Source organism: Talaromyces marneffei, chromosome 4 (genome assembly GCF_009556855.1).
Source record: "Talaromyces marneffei chromosome 4, complete sequence".
Classification (NCBI taxonomy): domain Eukaryota; kingdom Fungi; phylum Ascomycota; class Eurotiomycetes; order Eurotiales; family Trichocomaceae; genus Talaromyces; species Talaromyces marneffei.
In genome coordinates this window covers 1,023,855-1,039,496 of record NC_072351.1, presented here as the reverse complement: position 1 = coordinate 1,039,496, position 15,642 = coordinate 1,023,855, and the positions used below count along the sequence as shown (strand labels likewise).

The following is a 15,642-nucleotide window of genomic DNA, read 5'->3' as shown; positions in this document are numbered from 1 at the left end:
GGCAGGGAGGGAAACAAAAAGAAGCTATGACCATCTGACAACAAAGCATCGCATCCACTGTTTATCGTACTACTAAGTTACGTAGTATGCTTATCGCCAGCAGAGCAACCCCTTCGCACGATGGATTGATTTCTGGGACAACGCCGATTTGGCCTAGTAGGTATTCAATGCTCAAGTTAAGCCCCAGTGAGGAGATGGACCATGCCGATGCGACAGCTGTTGTCTGTTTGTGATCGAGTGTGCTGATGTATCGTATCGATCAGTCAACAAAACAGACTGAAACGGAAGCAACCAGATGGTCGCGCGGCCAACAGCGGGGCAGCCCTAACTTTACGGTAAGGCTGTGGTAATATTACCCGATCTGTATTACTGCCCTACGATCTCCGAAGCCCATTGACTCATCATTTTGTTCTCGTCATTAGTTAACTACGGAGTTAACTAACTATCTCGTAATTTTGGCCTTGATATTATTAATCAAACACCTATGCTTTTCCTAAAATGAGCATCCGCACTTTGCGTTTGCCTGCACTGCGTCCGCCTTCTTCCTTGACCGAGCTGACATTGACCTGGACTCGCTCGAACAATTCGACCATCAAAGATCTTTCCGTCTCTGGATGATTCTTGTCCCAGACACGTAGAGTGTATTCTTCAGCATCATATTCGCTCTCCCGTCGGTGGGCAACCTCCCGCATCTGTTCGGGATCGTGTACGTTGGGAAGAACCTTTTCTCCAGGCAACATGAAATCTTCCAATCGCACAATTCCCTCGATACCGAATCGAGGGACAAAGACAACCACGCCGTTCTCAAAGACGCGCATGATATATCCTTCTTCGTCAACACCAAGGTTCTTTTCGTCACCCTTATTCTTAGCCATCATCTCGCCCCGAGCCTTCAGTGCTTGACCGACGTAGTACTCGATACTGGCTCGACCTGCAAATTGCGCATTACGATGACGGTAATTGATATTCTTGCAGACGTCCTCTAGTTGACTTCGTCGACTGAGACCTTCGGCAGAAGTATATCCGATGGCTGCAGCAAGTTGTCGATGAACGATAAGATCAGCATAACGACGGATAGGAGACGTAAAATGTGTGTAGATAGGCGAAGCAAGTCCGTAATGCCGGAATTCCGCTTCGGCGTGCGCACCGGCAGTAAAATACTCGGCTGAAGTCATGCAACGAGTGGCCAAAATACGGACCAAGGTGTTAAAGAACGGATTCTTTGGGTCAACACACCTATCAAGTGAGTCGGCCAAAGCTCCCGAACTAGAAACATCAAGGTGAAGGCCGCGCTTTTTCTGGAGTTGAGCAGCTAACTGTTCGAAATTCTGAGGAGGAGGCGATGCGTGTCTTCGTAATAGGGCGGTTTGAGGGAATGCGCTGTAAATCTTGGAAGCTACCGTAATGTTGGCGAGAAGCATAAACTCTTCAACAAGGCTGTTTGTCGCCAGATGCGCCTTTGTCTTGACATCAGTGAGCGGGTCATTGAGTTCCGACTCGGTTTCAATTCGGATTTCAGGAGATGCAAGGTTCAAGGCACCTGCATCCATACGTTTCTGCCGTAAGATTTTGGAAAAGTGCAAAAGTGTGCGCATGCTTTGAGTCAAGTCATCAGTCTGAGATGCGTCGTCAATCCGTAGTTGAGCTTGTTCGTAACTGAAAGCCTCCCGTGATAGAATGACAGATTTTGTGAAATCAGAAGATACAATCTCTCCATTGGGTGTTATCTCCCAGATCGTAGAAAACGCAAAGCGTTCTACATATGGTTTAAGTGAGCACAGGTCAGTTCCCAGAAGCATTGGAAGCATGTCAATTCTCTTGTCCACCAAATAGACAGTGGTGCCACGCAGGCTTGCTTCCAAATCCATAGCATTGTTTGGCTTGACAAAGTTGGACACATCAGCAATATGAACTCCCACCTCGTAGTTCCCGTTCGGTAGAAGGCGTGCATGTAAAGCATCGTCGATATCTTGACAGCCAGGGGGGTCAATACTGCAAACTAAGAGATCTCGTAGATCCCGACGTTTATGCCATCCAGGGTGGTCCATGTTTGTAGGAACCCTCCAATCATGACCCTCAGGAGGTAAACAATCCAAAACCACTTTCGGGAATGGTCGATACTGAACGTCATATTCAAGAAGTAGAGCTTCTGTTTCTGCTCCTTTTGTCTCTAACTCTCCAAGGGACCGCACAAAGTGGCCTGTGGGATACCTAGAGTCGCGGTCCCAGCTATCCACAGTCACAAGTATTCGTTGACCGAGAAGCTCTGCTGCTTGCCGGGTTCTGATTCGGATCTTGGGTATACGCTTATCCATGGGAAGTACAAAGACAGTTTGCTGACGTCTTCCTGAGTTTCCTTGTAATGAAGTCGATGATGCATCGATGTGTCCAACATATTGACGCCAGTTGCGCTTGACGATTCCCACAATTCGAGCAGTTGGCTGAGCTTTTCCTTCGGCATTTTTACCATGGGCTTTCTTCACTTCTTCCTGAAGAGCTCTTTTTTCTCTCTCATTGACAATAACCTCCGTCTCTTCAATATCCGGATTCTCGTTCTTGGTGACTGCTTCTTCGTCTATGATCTTTGAAGACGGTGACTTCCACTGATCTTTCGGCAGAACTTCAACGACAACGATATCGCCAGAAACAGCTCGGTTACTGTTGTCACGTCCCAGAATAAGCAGCGGTTTCTCAAATGCAGGCACATTCACAGATCCTTCCAAGTAATTATACGGTGAAATGTTGAATATGCCTTGGTGCATCGTTCCTGCTCGTACGCCCGTCATCATCTTTGACATGGAGTAGTATTCAGGGTAGAAAAATTCTGTCCTCTTTCCTCTCTCTTCGCGGGAGTCATTAATCATGTCAATCAGTGTGTCGGAATCCTCCAGACCTGACACATAAGCAGCGAGTGACAGAGCTGTTACACCTTCCTCTTTCGCTTTGCGGAGGTTCTCCTTGTCATCGGTGAGTACAACAATTTCGGGAATGGTTTTGCCTTTGGCGGCTTGACGAAGATGTTCAGTGTACCACTTGGCGACAGTGCGTACAGCTCGGTCATTGCGGTCATTAATGGATTCATCATTTTGTCGGCGAACGTACGTTTCGAGTCGGAACTCGTTGAAAAATAGGTAGAACCGCTTCTCGTCCGTTTTGATGAGAGAAATGAGACGGTTATAGAGAGGGAGTGAAAGGTTTCTGAGCTCTTCCAGAACGGTTTGCAGAATAATCACGTCATAAAATGCGCCGGTGTGCTCAAAGACATCCATCCCATTTAACAAGGCATTTGTATCCGGGACGATATAGTGGCCGTGAGGGAAGGCTGTCGTACCTGCTGGGCGATCGGATAGAACGAATGGTGCAACTATTTTCGGGTCATCATGTCAATGGCAGGTTTCGCATGGAGCTGTAAAGAATATTCACTCACTATTTCCACTCGCATCTGCCGGGGCATAAGTCGGGCAAATTGTACATAACTGTGAAGAGCATGGAATATCTTGTCTTAGGTATAATTCGCGAACAATTTTCTGAACTTTCCCGCTTTTTGTCGACCTGATGAAGACTTTGCTGGACACATTCTGAGCCTGTGGATTCGAAGAAAAGTCTCTTCGTAGACTTTTCATCTTGGCTCGAAGATATATTGCTGTGAAATATGTCGTGCCTATTGTAAAACTAACTTGAACTGATTAAGGCTGATTTGCGATGAATGAGCAAGTCTCGATCGTGGTCGTCAGAAGTGAAGCAAAAAAAGGCTAACTGCGGCTGGTCGGACTGGATCCGCATTGCTTATCGGGTGGCTTATCTGCTTATCGATATCACCCACCCATTTAGCACGCCATAGCGAATGCCCTCATTTCACTTTCTGTCTAACACATACCTATATAAAGCTTTTTTTGATATTTTCAGTATTTATCTGTTGTTTAGCTATTATTGCTTTCCCATCTGACTTCTCAACGACAACAAAATGGTGAAAATTGTACGTAACTTGCCTCCATTCTTGTACGAAATAGCTTGCTCATCCATCCTAGGCGATAGGGCAACTATGCTCAACAGCGAGCATGGCACACAATCTCGCTCAATGCCAGACATTGATAACAAAAGCTATAGCTGCAGGAGCCAAGGTACTTTAAATTTAATCCCAGTCATCACAGTAATCCGGTAATTAGACCTCACAAAGAAGATAGGCACTCTTTCTCCCCGAAGCGACAGATTATATCGCCTCGTCGAGCGCTGAAAGTGTGTCACTGGTGCGCTCTGTGCAGCAAAGTGAATTTGTCCTTGGCCTTCAAAAGGAAGCCAAGAATGCAAAGTTCCCTATAAATGTGGGCATTCATGAGCCTGCCCAAGGTGGGATCAAGGTGAAGAATACCTTGATATGGATCGATGAGCATGGAGAGATTGTGCAACGGTATCAGAAAATACATCTGTTTGATGTTGAGATCAAAGACGGTCCAGTACTAAAAGAAAGCGCGTATGTTTAATCGCAAGAATAGGCACCATTCATCCCGATCTGACAATCCCTACAACACAGGAGTGTCGAAGCAGGTACCCAAATTCTTCCACCATTCGAAACTCCTGTAGGACGAGTTGGTCTTGCCATCTGCTTTGATGTAAGTTACATTGGCACCAGACTCAACGCTTATGCTAATCAGAGCAGCTTCGATTCCCCGAAATTTCTATAGCTCTTAAGCGCCAGAATGCGCAAATTATAACCTTCCCTTCGGCATTTACAGTGCCTACGGGACAAGAACATTGGGAGGCTCTCCTCCGTGCCCGTGCCATTGAAACGCAATCATATGTAATTGCTGCAGCACAGGTAGGAGCACACAATGAGAAACGGACAAGCTATGGACATTCCATGATAGTCGACCCGTGGGGACAGGTGGTTGCAAAACTGGGGGGCGACTTCAAGGAACCTGAAATCGCGACTGCTGATATTGATTTCGATTTGATTGATAAAATAAGGAGAGAGATGCCGTTACTTCGCCGAACGGATGTCTATCCTGAGATATGATTGTTGTCATCATGTCAACCTATCTACGATGAATGATTAATTTCGGCCGGAGGCGAGAATTAGATCCATACTTAGACAATCGTACCTATTTTTTCAGTCTGAAGATTGCTATATATCCACATGTAAGGACTTGTTGAACCTCGATTAATATATTTTTGCCTTCCCACTGGAATACAGTATTTAAATAACTGGATAGTTCATATGAGATTCTCCATTTAAGAAAAAGCCTTTCACAGACCGGCATTTGATTTTCTAATATCCCCAGTAACAATATGCCGTCTGTCTTCTAACGAAACCGAATTCCACATTATAACGTATGCTAAAGAAGTCAGATTATGGAAACGGAAAAGGAAAGGAATAAGAACGTGTGTCTATCAACGTGTCCCAGCCATCTTTGATATGACTGCGGCACACAGATCAGATAATAACAATGAAGCCGATCTTTTATGTACAACGCAGTATAACATTATGGAAAATAAAAACGAAAAGCTCAGCTGGTATCGATCCTTATTTCTGAGCCTTCTCGGGATCCTCCAAGATACCCTCTGCTTCCAATCGTCGGCGAGCCTCCTCCAAGGCCCATGTTTGTATCCTATATTACAAATGTTAGCAATTTCGCCCTCGTCCCAGGACTTCATTTGTTCGCATGCGCTGGGAACCAATAACCAAGTCCAATGACTCAAGGAAAACTCACGATGTGTCTGGCTTGAAGACATATGCAACACCAGCGGCAACCAAGCTTCCAATAAAACCGAAGTACCAAATATTCTCCCATCCTTCCTTCACATACTTTTCACCAGGCTTGACGCCGAAAAGCCAACCGCTGGGCGGATCGTAATGGTTACCATGATCGGCGGAGCGAAGGCCGCTTTGTGTTGAGAAAGTGCGGCTAGTCTGTGGTGTGCGCAAGAGGCAGCGAGCGCGGAGAGCAATAGATGTAGCTTGACGCATTGTGTATAATGGTAGCAAACTGGAGCAGCGACAAGGGTGCGAATTTAAAGATGAGTTCGGTAAAACGACCGGAGCGGTGCGGGCCGAGTCCTTAAGGCGATATTATGCTTCAGTAAAGACTGAAAGCAAATTTCATGAAATAAGGAAGGCAATTGAATGCCCTTGATGAGTTATCTTTGGAACTGGTGGGCAATAACTTCTGATAGTCGCTTGGTTGATTGGGTTGAGGTTGAAAGTAGCAGCCGCCGAGATTGAAGCTAACGTAGGAGGTTTCTCCGAAAAAGGCTTGGCCGTTAGTGCCTTACGGGACGGGCTCTTCCATTGATGCCTCAGGCAACAATTATCCATCTACGCGAAAGACGCGTCTCTCGTGTTGAGGGCGACAACAACCATACACCACTGTTTCAATGCGAGTCTTTGTTTGTACAACACACCTGAACATAGGCATTTGGCAATTTTTATTTACAATGATTTCTATTATTTAGACACGAAATATCGAGGCAAGTGAGCTCCATCCGCGCGATTATTTACGTTGTTGACATTGCTAACTCCATCCTATAGATAGCAGTGTTGCAACACTGCAAACGTCCAGCATGGCCACGAAACAGAACCCGTACATTTCAGCTAGCTCAAAGTCTAAATTGAGCAACTTTCAATATGTTCCTAGCAACAATGATGCCGTTCCGAAGAAAAGCTCGCCCAAGAAGACCACTCAAGCTACCGCAAACGCCGACAAGGAAAACCAAAGGTCATGGATGAATGGTGTAATGGAGCCACCCAAGTCTCCGGCAAAGTCTCCGAGCAAGAACCTGCCTTTGTCACAACCGAAGGAGACAAAGCCATTGAGTGAATGCCCTAAAACGCCGGCCAACAGGATTCCTCTAGCCGACCTGATAAGCAATGCGGAAGATGCGATGGTTATGCCTTCGGGCCAAGAATTGACGCCCGACGATTATGTCTCCTGGCAACCGGCTCCTCCTCATAGTTCTGGTACACGACGAGGAACAAGTAGTCGAAGGAAAAAGCGTCGGCATAGCTCGTCTCCTACTAGTTCTCCGCTCAAAGATGGTACTTCGAAAAAGCCGAAGGGATCGTTTGACATGAAGAACTTTCAAGGTCTTCTGAAAACACCTCAGACCGATATGGCGACCGACCTATGGAACAAATACATTGGAAAGAGCAAGCTGGAGGGGACACTGGAAATACCAACGAAATTCACGAACCTATCCTCATCACCTCGAACCCCCGTGTCGCAGAAAACAGGACGGGACTCTTCAGCATTGCGCAGGTCTATCAGTTGCAATGTTGACTGGCCTTCATCTAAAACCAAACGACAGAGAGTTGAAGGCGTTGATGGTGCTCGCACAGCGCGGGATATCTTCTCTCGGTCAAGAAGCAATGTTTTGGACTCTGGAAGTTCGACGAAATTAAGCTTTCTTTTGAATAAAATTCAAGACACGTTAGCAAGCGCGAAACCGAATCCCAATATAATGCCGCCTTCATCCCCACCACCTCCTCTTCACGATTATGTACAGGAAGATCTTTCGCCGTCGCCATCTAAGAAACAGCATCCGAAGCCTTCTAACCGGCACCACATTCCAGAGGTTACTATGGAAGGAAGGAATCTTGGGGATCGACTACAAGACATTCACAAACCTCATAACTTTAAATCATCCTCTTCAGACTTTGGTGATGATGATTTGGATGATGATCTATTGGCTTTAGTGGACTCGTCGACACAACCAATTATGCATTCCATCCACGAAGACAATACGGCACTCAACAATCACGCTCCACAGCAATTGTTAGGTTTAGCACAAAATGATCTGAATAGAGAGCCGAAATACGAACAGCCACCTCTAAAAGACGATGATGACGAATTTGATGACGATGTTGAATTCGGAGAAGGCATGGAAGAATTACTCACACAGTATGAGAAACAAACGCCTGCAATACAGAAACAAACATTATCACAACCTAGTCGAGACTTAAGTTATGAACAGCCTATGATGGGAGTCCAGCCGAATACAGTCACGCGAAATGCCGGCATTTCAGTTGAAAATTCTCTTTCAGATGATGAATTTGACGATAACGATCTGGACCTTGACAATGTTCTTCAAGAGTTGGAACATCAATCAGAAGTCGGTTACCCTTAGCTTATCATATTTATTAGATACTTACTATGATATATGTGAATAGAAACCTAGAGCCCAACAAGCTATCAAACGCTATCTCATCGTACAAATCGCGGAAAGCACGTATGATACTCTGAAAGGATTCAAACAACCAGAACAGGTCAGTAGAGCATTCACAAGTCCTGTTCGAGGCCAACTTGTAACTCACCATAACACGATCTATAGGTGCTTTCCGTGACGGACGAGAAAACACATACTCGCAAAGTCATCATCCTACGGGAATCATGGTTCGACAGTCCCTGCACGAAAAACTCTTACATCCACTTGATCGGCGATTACGATCACAGAGGCCAATGCATAGTGGACAACGCCCACAACATGATCATCCTTCATCCAGACCACCTCATCTCAGCTACTGTCGTCGCTGACGCCATCACTTGCCAGAGGCGTGCTGTCTTGCAGGACCGGATCAAGGCTACCTCTGATATCAACAAGCCGCAGGTATACGGCCATATTCTCCACGAAGTATTTCAAGAAGCTATGAAAGTCAATCAATGGGATCTGCAGTCAATGAGAACTTTAGTCGAACGAATTCTTGTTCAATATGTGGAAAGTTTGTATGCGATTCACGTCAGTATGATCGAAGCTGTGGAATATGTGATGAGCAAAGTGCCTGAGTTGAAGGCCTGGGCAGATGTTTTTCTTCTTCCAAAGCCAAACGTAAGTGCTTGCTCATCAGAAATTTGAAGATCAGCATGAGTTGACTCGTTCACAGGCAGAGTGTATGGTTGAAGACCGCAACGGATCTAAAGCCAATCTCAGCATCAACAAATTGCTTGAGGTCGAGGAGCACGTCTGGTCTCCAATGTACGGGCTTAAAGGCAATGTTGACGCGACTGTGCAAGTAGTCTATAACGATGGTGGCGACCAAAAGACATTGACCATTCCTCTGGAAATGAAAACAGGCAAAAAGGATACGAGCCATAGTCACCGAGCACAGACTTCATTGTATACACTTCTGCTCTCTGACCGTTACGGTCAGTCTTGAATGCACAGATGTTTTGAAGTAGCATACTGATTTTATCCCAGATATTGAAGTTACCTTTGGATTGTTATATTACCTAGAGATGAAGAAAATGTTCCGAATCAGGGGCATTCGCCATGAACTCTTGCAAATGATCCAAGAGCGAAATCGGCTGGCCGGTTTTATTCGTGAGAAGATGGAATTACCGCCAATGATCCAACGAAAACATCTCTGCAACCAGTGCTATTCGAAGACAGCTTGCTTTGTCTACCATAAACTAGTCGATGATGGAAATGGCGAAACTAGTGGGTTAGGCCCTAAATTCGACGAAGTGGTTGGCCACCTAGATTCGCGCCATGCGGAGTTCTTCAAGAAATGGGACAAGCTTTTGACTCTGGAAGAAAAAGATATGATGAAATTCAGACGCGAGTTATGGACAATGACGAGCACAGAGAGGGAACCTCTAGGTCGTTGCTTCAGCGGTGTGGTGATTGAGCCTGGCTCTGCCTATGAGGATCCGAGTGGTTCGAAGATCAATCGCTTTAGGTACACCTTTGTCAAGTCAAAAGCGTCGCCTGGATTTTCTTTTACAGAGTCTCAGATTACACTGGGCGAACCGATCGTCATATCAGATGAGAAAGGACACTTTGCCTTGGCCAATGGCTACGTTGGCCGTGTGAGTCCAAAGAGGATATCGGTGGCAGTTGACCGTAGACTTCACGATGCACGAGTCAGAAGTAAAGAATTCGATGCGGATCGCAATCAGAGCTTTAAGGGCATAATGGAAGTCGGCCAAAGCAGCAATTCTGAATATCCAGAGGAACAAATGGTGTACCGTCTCGACAAGGATGAGTTCAGTAACGGTATGGCCACGATTCGGAATAACCTCGTCAGTTTGATGGAGGATTTCTCCATGTCCATACCCTTACGGAAACTCATCATCGAAGGAAAAACACCTGAATTCAAGAAACTCCCTTCGTCCGCAGAGGCAATATTCAGCTCGTCTCAAGCAAACCTGAACATCGATCAAAAGCAGGCAATCGATAAAGTTATGAGTGCAAAGGACTATGCCCTTATCCTGGGTATGCCGGGTACCGGGAAAACCACAACTATTGCCCATATCATCCGAGCCTTGGTCTCCCAAGGGAAGAGTGTCTTGTTGACATCTTATACTCACACTGCAGTCGACAATATCCTGCTCAAAATCAAGAATGACAACATTCGAACCCTTCGTCTCGGGGCTGTTGCAAAGGTACATCCAGAAGTACAGCAGTTTGTCGACTTGGCTGCCATTCCCAAGAACACTATTGAAGAGTTGCAAGAATCTTACCAGGAGTCGAAAGTTGTGGCGACCACTTGTTTGGGTATTAACCACCCTATATTTAACGAGCGTATTTTTGACTATTGCATTGTTGATGAGGCTTCTCAAATCACACTGCCTGTTTGTCTGGGCCCGGTTCGTATGGCGAAAACTTTTATTCTCGTGGGTGATCATTATCAGTTACCACCGCTTGTTCAGAACAAGGCGGCGCAGGAAGGTGGTCTTGATGTGAGCTTATTCAAGCTCTTGTGTGATGCCCAACCGTCATCCGTCACTAATCTTGAGCACCAATATCGCATGTGTGAAGAGATCATGCTACTATCTAACACACTCATATACTCCGGAAGACTGAAATGCGGTAATGCAGAGGTCGCTTCACGATCCGTTAAACTACCGAAGCTTCACGACAGTATCAAGAACCATCACGCCACTTCACTAGCAGAAATAACATCAGGCCGCTGCCCCGGTCCAACTCGAGCTCGCTGCTGGCTCAACGACCTCCTCAACCCCTCCGCAAAGACCCTTCTCGTCAACACCGACACCCTCTCCGGCCGCGCCCCAGAAACCCTTGTCGGCTCCCGACTCACAAACACCAGCGAAGCAACCCTCTGCGTCCAACTCGTCCAATCGCTCATCTCATCAGGCATATCCCCTCGCGAAATCGGTGTAATAACATTCTACCGCAGCCAACTCGCTCTCCTCCGGCAATCACTCCGCCAGTACTCCAATGAGCTCGAGATGCATACCACAGACAAATTCCAGGGGCGGGACAAGGAAATCGTGATTTTGAGCTGTGTGCGCAGCAACAACGATAAACAGGTCGGTGAGCTGTTACGGGACTGGCGCCGAATCAACGTTGCGTTTACGCGAGCGCGCACAAAGTTGTTGGTGATTGGAAGTAAATCCACTCTCAGGGATGGGAATGAGTTACTACAAAAGTATGTCGAGCTTATGGATTCGAAGCAGTGGGTATATGATTTGCCTCAAAATGCGTTGCAGGATCATGTATTTGAATCACTTGAGGATGGCGCTGGGATGTTTTCGCCCACGCAGCGGAGAAATATCCAGTATAACAACAACATCAAAACCTCACCATCACCTATCAATAGATCCGTCAACAACATTCGAATGACGCCAGACAAGAAGCTGAAACGGAAATACAACGCTGGGCCAGGATCGCCGACTGGTCCAGGGGTAATAAGTCCATTAAGTCCTACCGCTCAACAACACAAGATCGTCAAACGAGAGAAGAAGATGAAGACGCCTGAGAAAAGGGGGAACAAAATCCCAAGTTTGGAGAAGTTTGTGCATAATAGACCTGTTTTGCAAGACTTGTTGAATGAGTTTAAGGGGTGATGGACATAGAGTTGGACTACTTTTTTTGCCCGGGTGTACTAACTATTGGATTATCGTGGTTTTGGCGGGTGGATATTTTGCATTGGGACTCTGACTTTCATATTATCAGAATTAGCTTAGCAAACAAATAATGACAGTCATGAAACAATAGAAATTTCAATGTTCCAATCACAAGCGCCCTCAACACGAGCTTGATCATTAACTATGTAGTACCAATGGGGTCTAAGGGAGTATAGAGATGTCAGCCTTGTCCCGGTCCTCAACGGACTTGAATGAAATAGAAGTGAGGTGAAAGTGACGTCTTGATGAACTGCAAACGAGATTGATCTCTGTCAAAAATGTGTACAATACACAAATACAACTTTTGATTCAACATGCTTTCAAATCTATAGGATATATCAACACCATCCAATGCAATGCAAGTCGCAAAGTAAACATCAAACAAATCAATAACATGAACCATATCCTTTACTTCATCCCATTTCCCTGCTAGCCGGCATTTTGGTTGCCCTCCCGACGACGACGTCATTCCTGCACCGCGCTTGGTCCGTTCAAATACTTCCGGCTTCCACTAGCCGTATATTGGAAGCGGCCATGGTTGTCGGGGTTCGCCCGGAAGTTCGCAGGCATGGACCGCTCGTCGTGGACGAAGTGGATGGTAGACTCGGCCCGCGAGAACCTTGGCCGTTTGGCCGGCGGCCGGGCTGACGGTGAGCTGGGCCGGCTTCTCTTAGGCGGCGACTGGGTCTCGGAAGACGTATTCGAAGAGCTATTCGAATGCGAAATTGGCAATACTACCGGAGATGGTGCACGCTCACACCGTCGCCGTTGTGGCGTCGTATGCCGTGCTGACGGTTCATTGGCCCTCTTCAGTGGTGACTCAGTTTCGGAAGATGTATTCGAAGACATCTTCAAAGAGGTATTTGGCAATGCCAAGGGTACATGTACACCGTTGATAGGTTGGTGTACCTGCTGGTTTATGCCAACACAAACACCGTGAACCGTAGAATCCCCAGCGTTTGTGCCATTGGGGAAACCCCCGTTACCACATCCTAAGTAGGATGGATGTTCGATTGTGGTCTGGGAGCCGACTGGCATGTCAGTGCCTGTGATTTCGGCAGAAAGATCGAACATCTGGAGGCCGACCGGCATGTTGACGTTTGTGCTTCCTGCAGCAGGATTCCACGTTGGGAGGCCGATTGGCATGTCGATGGCCGCACTTTCTGCGCCGAAGAACGTCGGCAAGCCGATTGGCAGGTTGACGGGAGCGCTTCCAGCGTCGGGATTGAACTTCGGAGGGGCATCAGACACGCTAATGCCCGTGTTTCCTGCAGCAAGATTCAACGTCGAGGGGTCACCAGAGGCATTGATATTGGAAACGCTTGGCGCGATTGCGGCAGGCGTATCAAAGCTGGGAGTACCCTCCAGCAGACCTTCTGTTAAAAGGAGATAGTCATCCCACGTAATATCAGTCGGGAGGTCGTCACAGATGTTGCTCCCAAAGCTGGTTTCCACGCTTGTGAGGCCCCCAAATTCGTTACCCCTGTAGTTCGTATACGGGGCGGAGGCAAAGGAGGCAGAGGACTGCTGGCTGAGCAGGTCGGAAAGGTAGGCATTGAGCTCGTCTTCTGAGCTATTGGATAAATTGTAAGGCAGAAAGACAGAATCCATGGTGATATGAGAAAAGAAGAGAAGGCGATTATGTGATTATGATAGAGTTTTTAAAAAAGGGCTATCGACTGAAAGCAAGAAAGAATTGGGTATAGTACAGGAAGGAAGGAAAAGAAGGAATGAAGACACCAGCAGGAGGGCGCCTGCCTCAAATACCTCTCTCAGCGGCAGGCATCAACTTGCAATTGCCATTGCAAAACAGACATAACTTCAAGTAGACAGGGAGGCACCGACGAACTCCCAGGCTACAAATCCGCTTTCCCTGGGTTTCGCACTTTCCGTCATTGACAAAACAGTGTAGCCATCGCTATTTTCGACCGCAACTCGCTGGAAAGTCGAGGCAGATAGAGCGCTCCAGGCGCTCAACCTGCCAGTGTGGAGCCGTTGTTCTAGGCTACCCACGGTCAGTATGGTAGATCAGGTCCGTCAGGGGACCATTGAGAAAGTTAAACCGGAAGGCAGATACTCACAGGCAAGAAGTGAACAATTGATTAATCCAGCGGGAAGTCATGACGCCTTGCCAGCGGAGACTCACAAGGGCTGTAGACCGTGGTTGTAGTGACTCGGACTGAGATACGGCATAACGACTGAGATAGGGATCGATTATGTCCTCTACAGAAATACGAGGGGATTGTAGGGAGGCCAGGCCAAGCCATTCGGAGACATCATTACAATAGTCCTCCAAGGCAGCTGGCGAGGACAGAGAGCGCGCTTCATCCATGGATAGGGGTGGGACATTGACGACGGGGTGCGCGATTTCCTCAAAGTCACAATCTAGGATTCTAGGCTGATATTTCTGAAGGGTGGCGGCAGCTGAGTCTTGTGAGCAGGCAGCCCAACATCACCGTAGTTAGTGAACTTACCTTTGTCTAGAGGGTTCTGAGAGACTGCATCGCACGCTAAAAGCCAGGTGACTGAGGCATTGAGCACATTTCGACAAGCCCAGACGATCCGTTCGAATCCTTTCTTGCCGTGCAGCATCGAAGGCTGGCGGAGATCAATCTCGATTGCTAGAAATGTCTTAGAAGTAAAAACAAGATAGAATAAGTGAAGAGACTTACCGAATCTTTCCTTTGCATGCTTTCTGCCTCCACTGCGAATTGGCTTTCCCGTGAGGCCGGTGTGTTCGTACTTCTCTCTGCCCATCTGGAGGGTGAGGATGCCTGATAATTTGGAAGGAACAACCGGTCAGCCATTGTCCAGACTCAACACAAGACCCCTTTTCTTTTTGCTTTTGCTCTTCGGAGCAAGTGTATTCCCATTCTTTCTTTCTTTTATTGCCCTAGTTGGACAGGGCTGGGGAATTACCTTGTGATAACGAAAACTTATCGTCCACTCCAGGTCGGCCTTCGGACAGCATCAAAACAGACCCTACGAGCGTTAGACAGGAGTACGTCGGAGTTCACGACAAGAACAAACCAGGTTTGACGAAATCATTGAAAAAATCCCCTTCAATCAACGCGATGAGTGGCATCATGACTTGGATGTATCGCGGCTTTTCAAGCTTTTCCCGTATCGAGCTCCATGTCGTAGTATAGACATCTTCAGGGAGAATCAATTCCGTCTAGACTAACGTCAGAACCAACCTATTTCCAGAAAGAAATCTAAATAAATAAGTGGAATAGGACGAACAGTATGGACAAGCACGTGCTGCGATATAGTCGAAAACGGCGCCTTTTTCGATTCAGGGTTGACATCTTCTGGTATCTGGCCAATGGTGATGTAACTTTTTTCGTGCGCCGATGCGCCGTCTGCAAAGTCGAGCATTGTGGTTGTTTGTATCCAGCTGCTAAGTCTGCATTAGTCGAGACACTACCACGATGTATTTTTTTTAGCGTAGTCTTGTATTATCAGAGAACGCGTGAAGCCTGAAAATTTCAATCTTCAAATGAGGTTGAGACAAGCTCAACCCTGTGGAATAATTTTGTGGGGAAGCCCCATGCACTTTGATAAACCCTCAAGACGCTAACCAAAAAACGCGAGAATGATGTTTTAACCAACGATTGTCTGGATTTTCGGTTACATGCTACCTTTGCTACTATGTCATTCTATCAAACTCGAAAAGGCTGGCAGTGCTGACTGACTGACTGGAGATGTGAATGTAGAACCGTGGTTGGTGTGGTCTTCTACTTCATGATGCCGTAGATTATCATAACCCGTGCAAATATGT

The 15,642-nt window shown here is 46.8% G+C and overlaps 6 protein-coding genes across 6 annotated transcripts; 2 read left to right on the top strand and 4 right to left on the bottom strand.

Moving 5' to 3' along the window:
* Window positions 1-482: 482 nt before the first annotated feature.
* On the bottom strand, window positions 483-3,623 carry EYB26_005441 (uncharacterized protein; the record flags this gene model as incomplete). The annotated part of the gene is made up of 2 exons (XM_054264726.1): window positions 483-3,364; window positions 3,428-3,623. The coding sequence occupies 2 exons, from the start codon at window positions 3,621-3,623 to the stop codon at window positions 483-485; spliced, it is 3,078 nt and encodes a 1,025-aa protein (XP_054120701.1).
* Window positions 3,624-3,964: 341 nt separating this feature from the next.
* EYB26_005440 (uncharacterized protein) lies at window positions 3,965-5,014 on the top strand (the record flags this gene model as incomplete). Its single annotated transcript, XM_054264725.1, has 5 exons — window positions 3,965-3,976; window positions 4,029-4,121; window positions 4,185-4,471; window positions 4,532-4,610; window positions 4,658-5,014. 5 exons carry the CDS (start codon window positions 3,965-3,967, stop codon window positions 5,012-5,014), a joined length of 828 nt encoding a protein of 275 aa, XP_054120700.1.
* Window positions 5,015-5,521: 507 nt separating this feature from the next.
* Window positions 5,522-5,965, bottom strand: EYB26_005439 (uncharacterized protein; the record flags this gene model as incomplete). Its single annotated transcript, XM_054264724.1, has 2 exons — window positions 5,522-5,606; window positions 5,709-5,965. The coding sequence occupies 2 exons, from the start codon at window positions 5,963-5,965 to the stop codon at window positions 5,522-5,524; spliced, it is 342 nt and encodes a 113-aa protein (XP_054120699.1).
* A 407-nt stretch (window positions 5,966-6,372) lies between these two features.
* Window positions 6,373-11,801, top strand: EYB26_005438 (uncharacterized protein; the record flags this gene model as incomplete). Its single annotated transcript, XM_054264723.1, has 7 exons — window positions 6,373-6,388; window positions 6,451-6,465; window positions 6,527-8,106; window positions 8,165-8,260; window positions 8,326-8,820; window positions 8,876-9,137; window positions 9,190-11,801. 7 exons carry the CDS (start codon window positions 6,373-6,375, stop codon window positions 11,799-11,801), a joined length of 5,076 nt encoding a protein of 1,691 aa, XP_054120698.1.
* Window positions 11,802-12,326: 525 nt separating this feature from the next.
* On the bottom strand, window positions 12,327-13,472 carry EYB26_005437 (uncharacterized protein; the record flags this gene model as incomplete). Its single annotated transcript, XM_054264722.1, has 1 exon — window positions 12,327-13,472. One exon carries the CDS (start codon window positions 13,470-13,472, stop codon window positions 12,327-12,329), a length of 1,146 nt encoding a protein of 381 aa, XP_054120697.1.
* Window positions 13,473-13,682: 210 nt separating this feature from the next.
* Window positions 13,683-15,239, bottom strand: EYB26_005436 (uncharacterized protein; the record flags this gene model as incomplete). Its single annotated transcript, XM_054264721.1, has 7 exons — window positions 13,683-13,866; window positions 13,943-14,285; window positions 14,336-14,482; window positions 14,534-14,635; window positions 14,781-14,843; window positions 14,892-15,036; window positions 15,105-15,239. 7 exons carry the CDS (start codon window positions 15,237-15,239, stop codon window positions 13,683-13,685), a joined length of 1,119 nt encoding a protein of 372 aa, XP_054120696.1.
* Window positions 15,240-15,642: the final 403 nt, after the last annotated feature.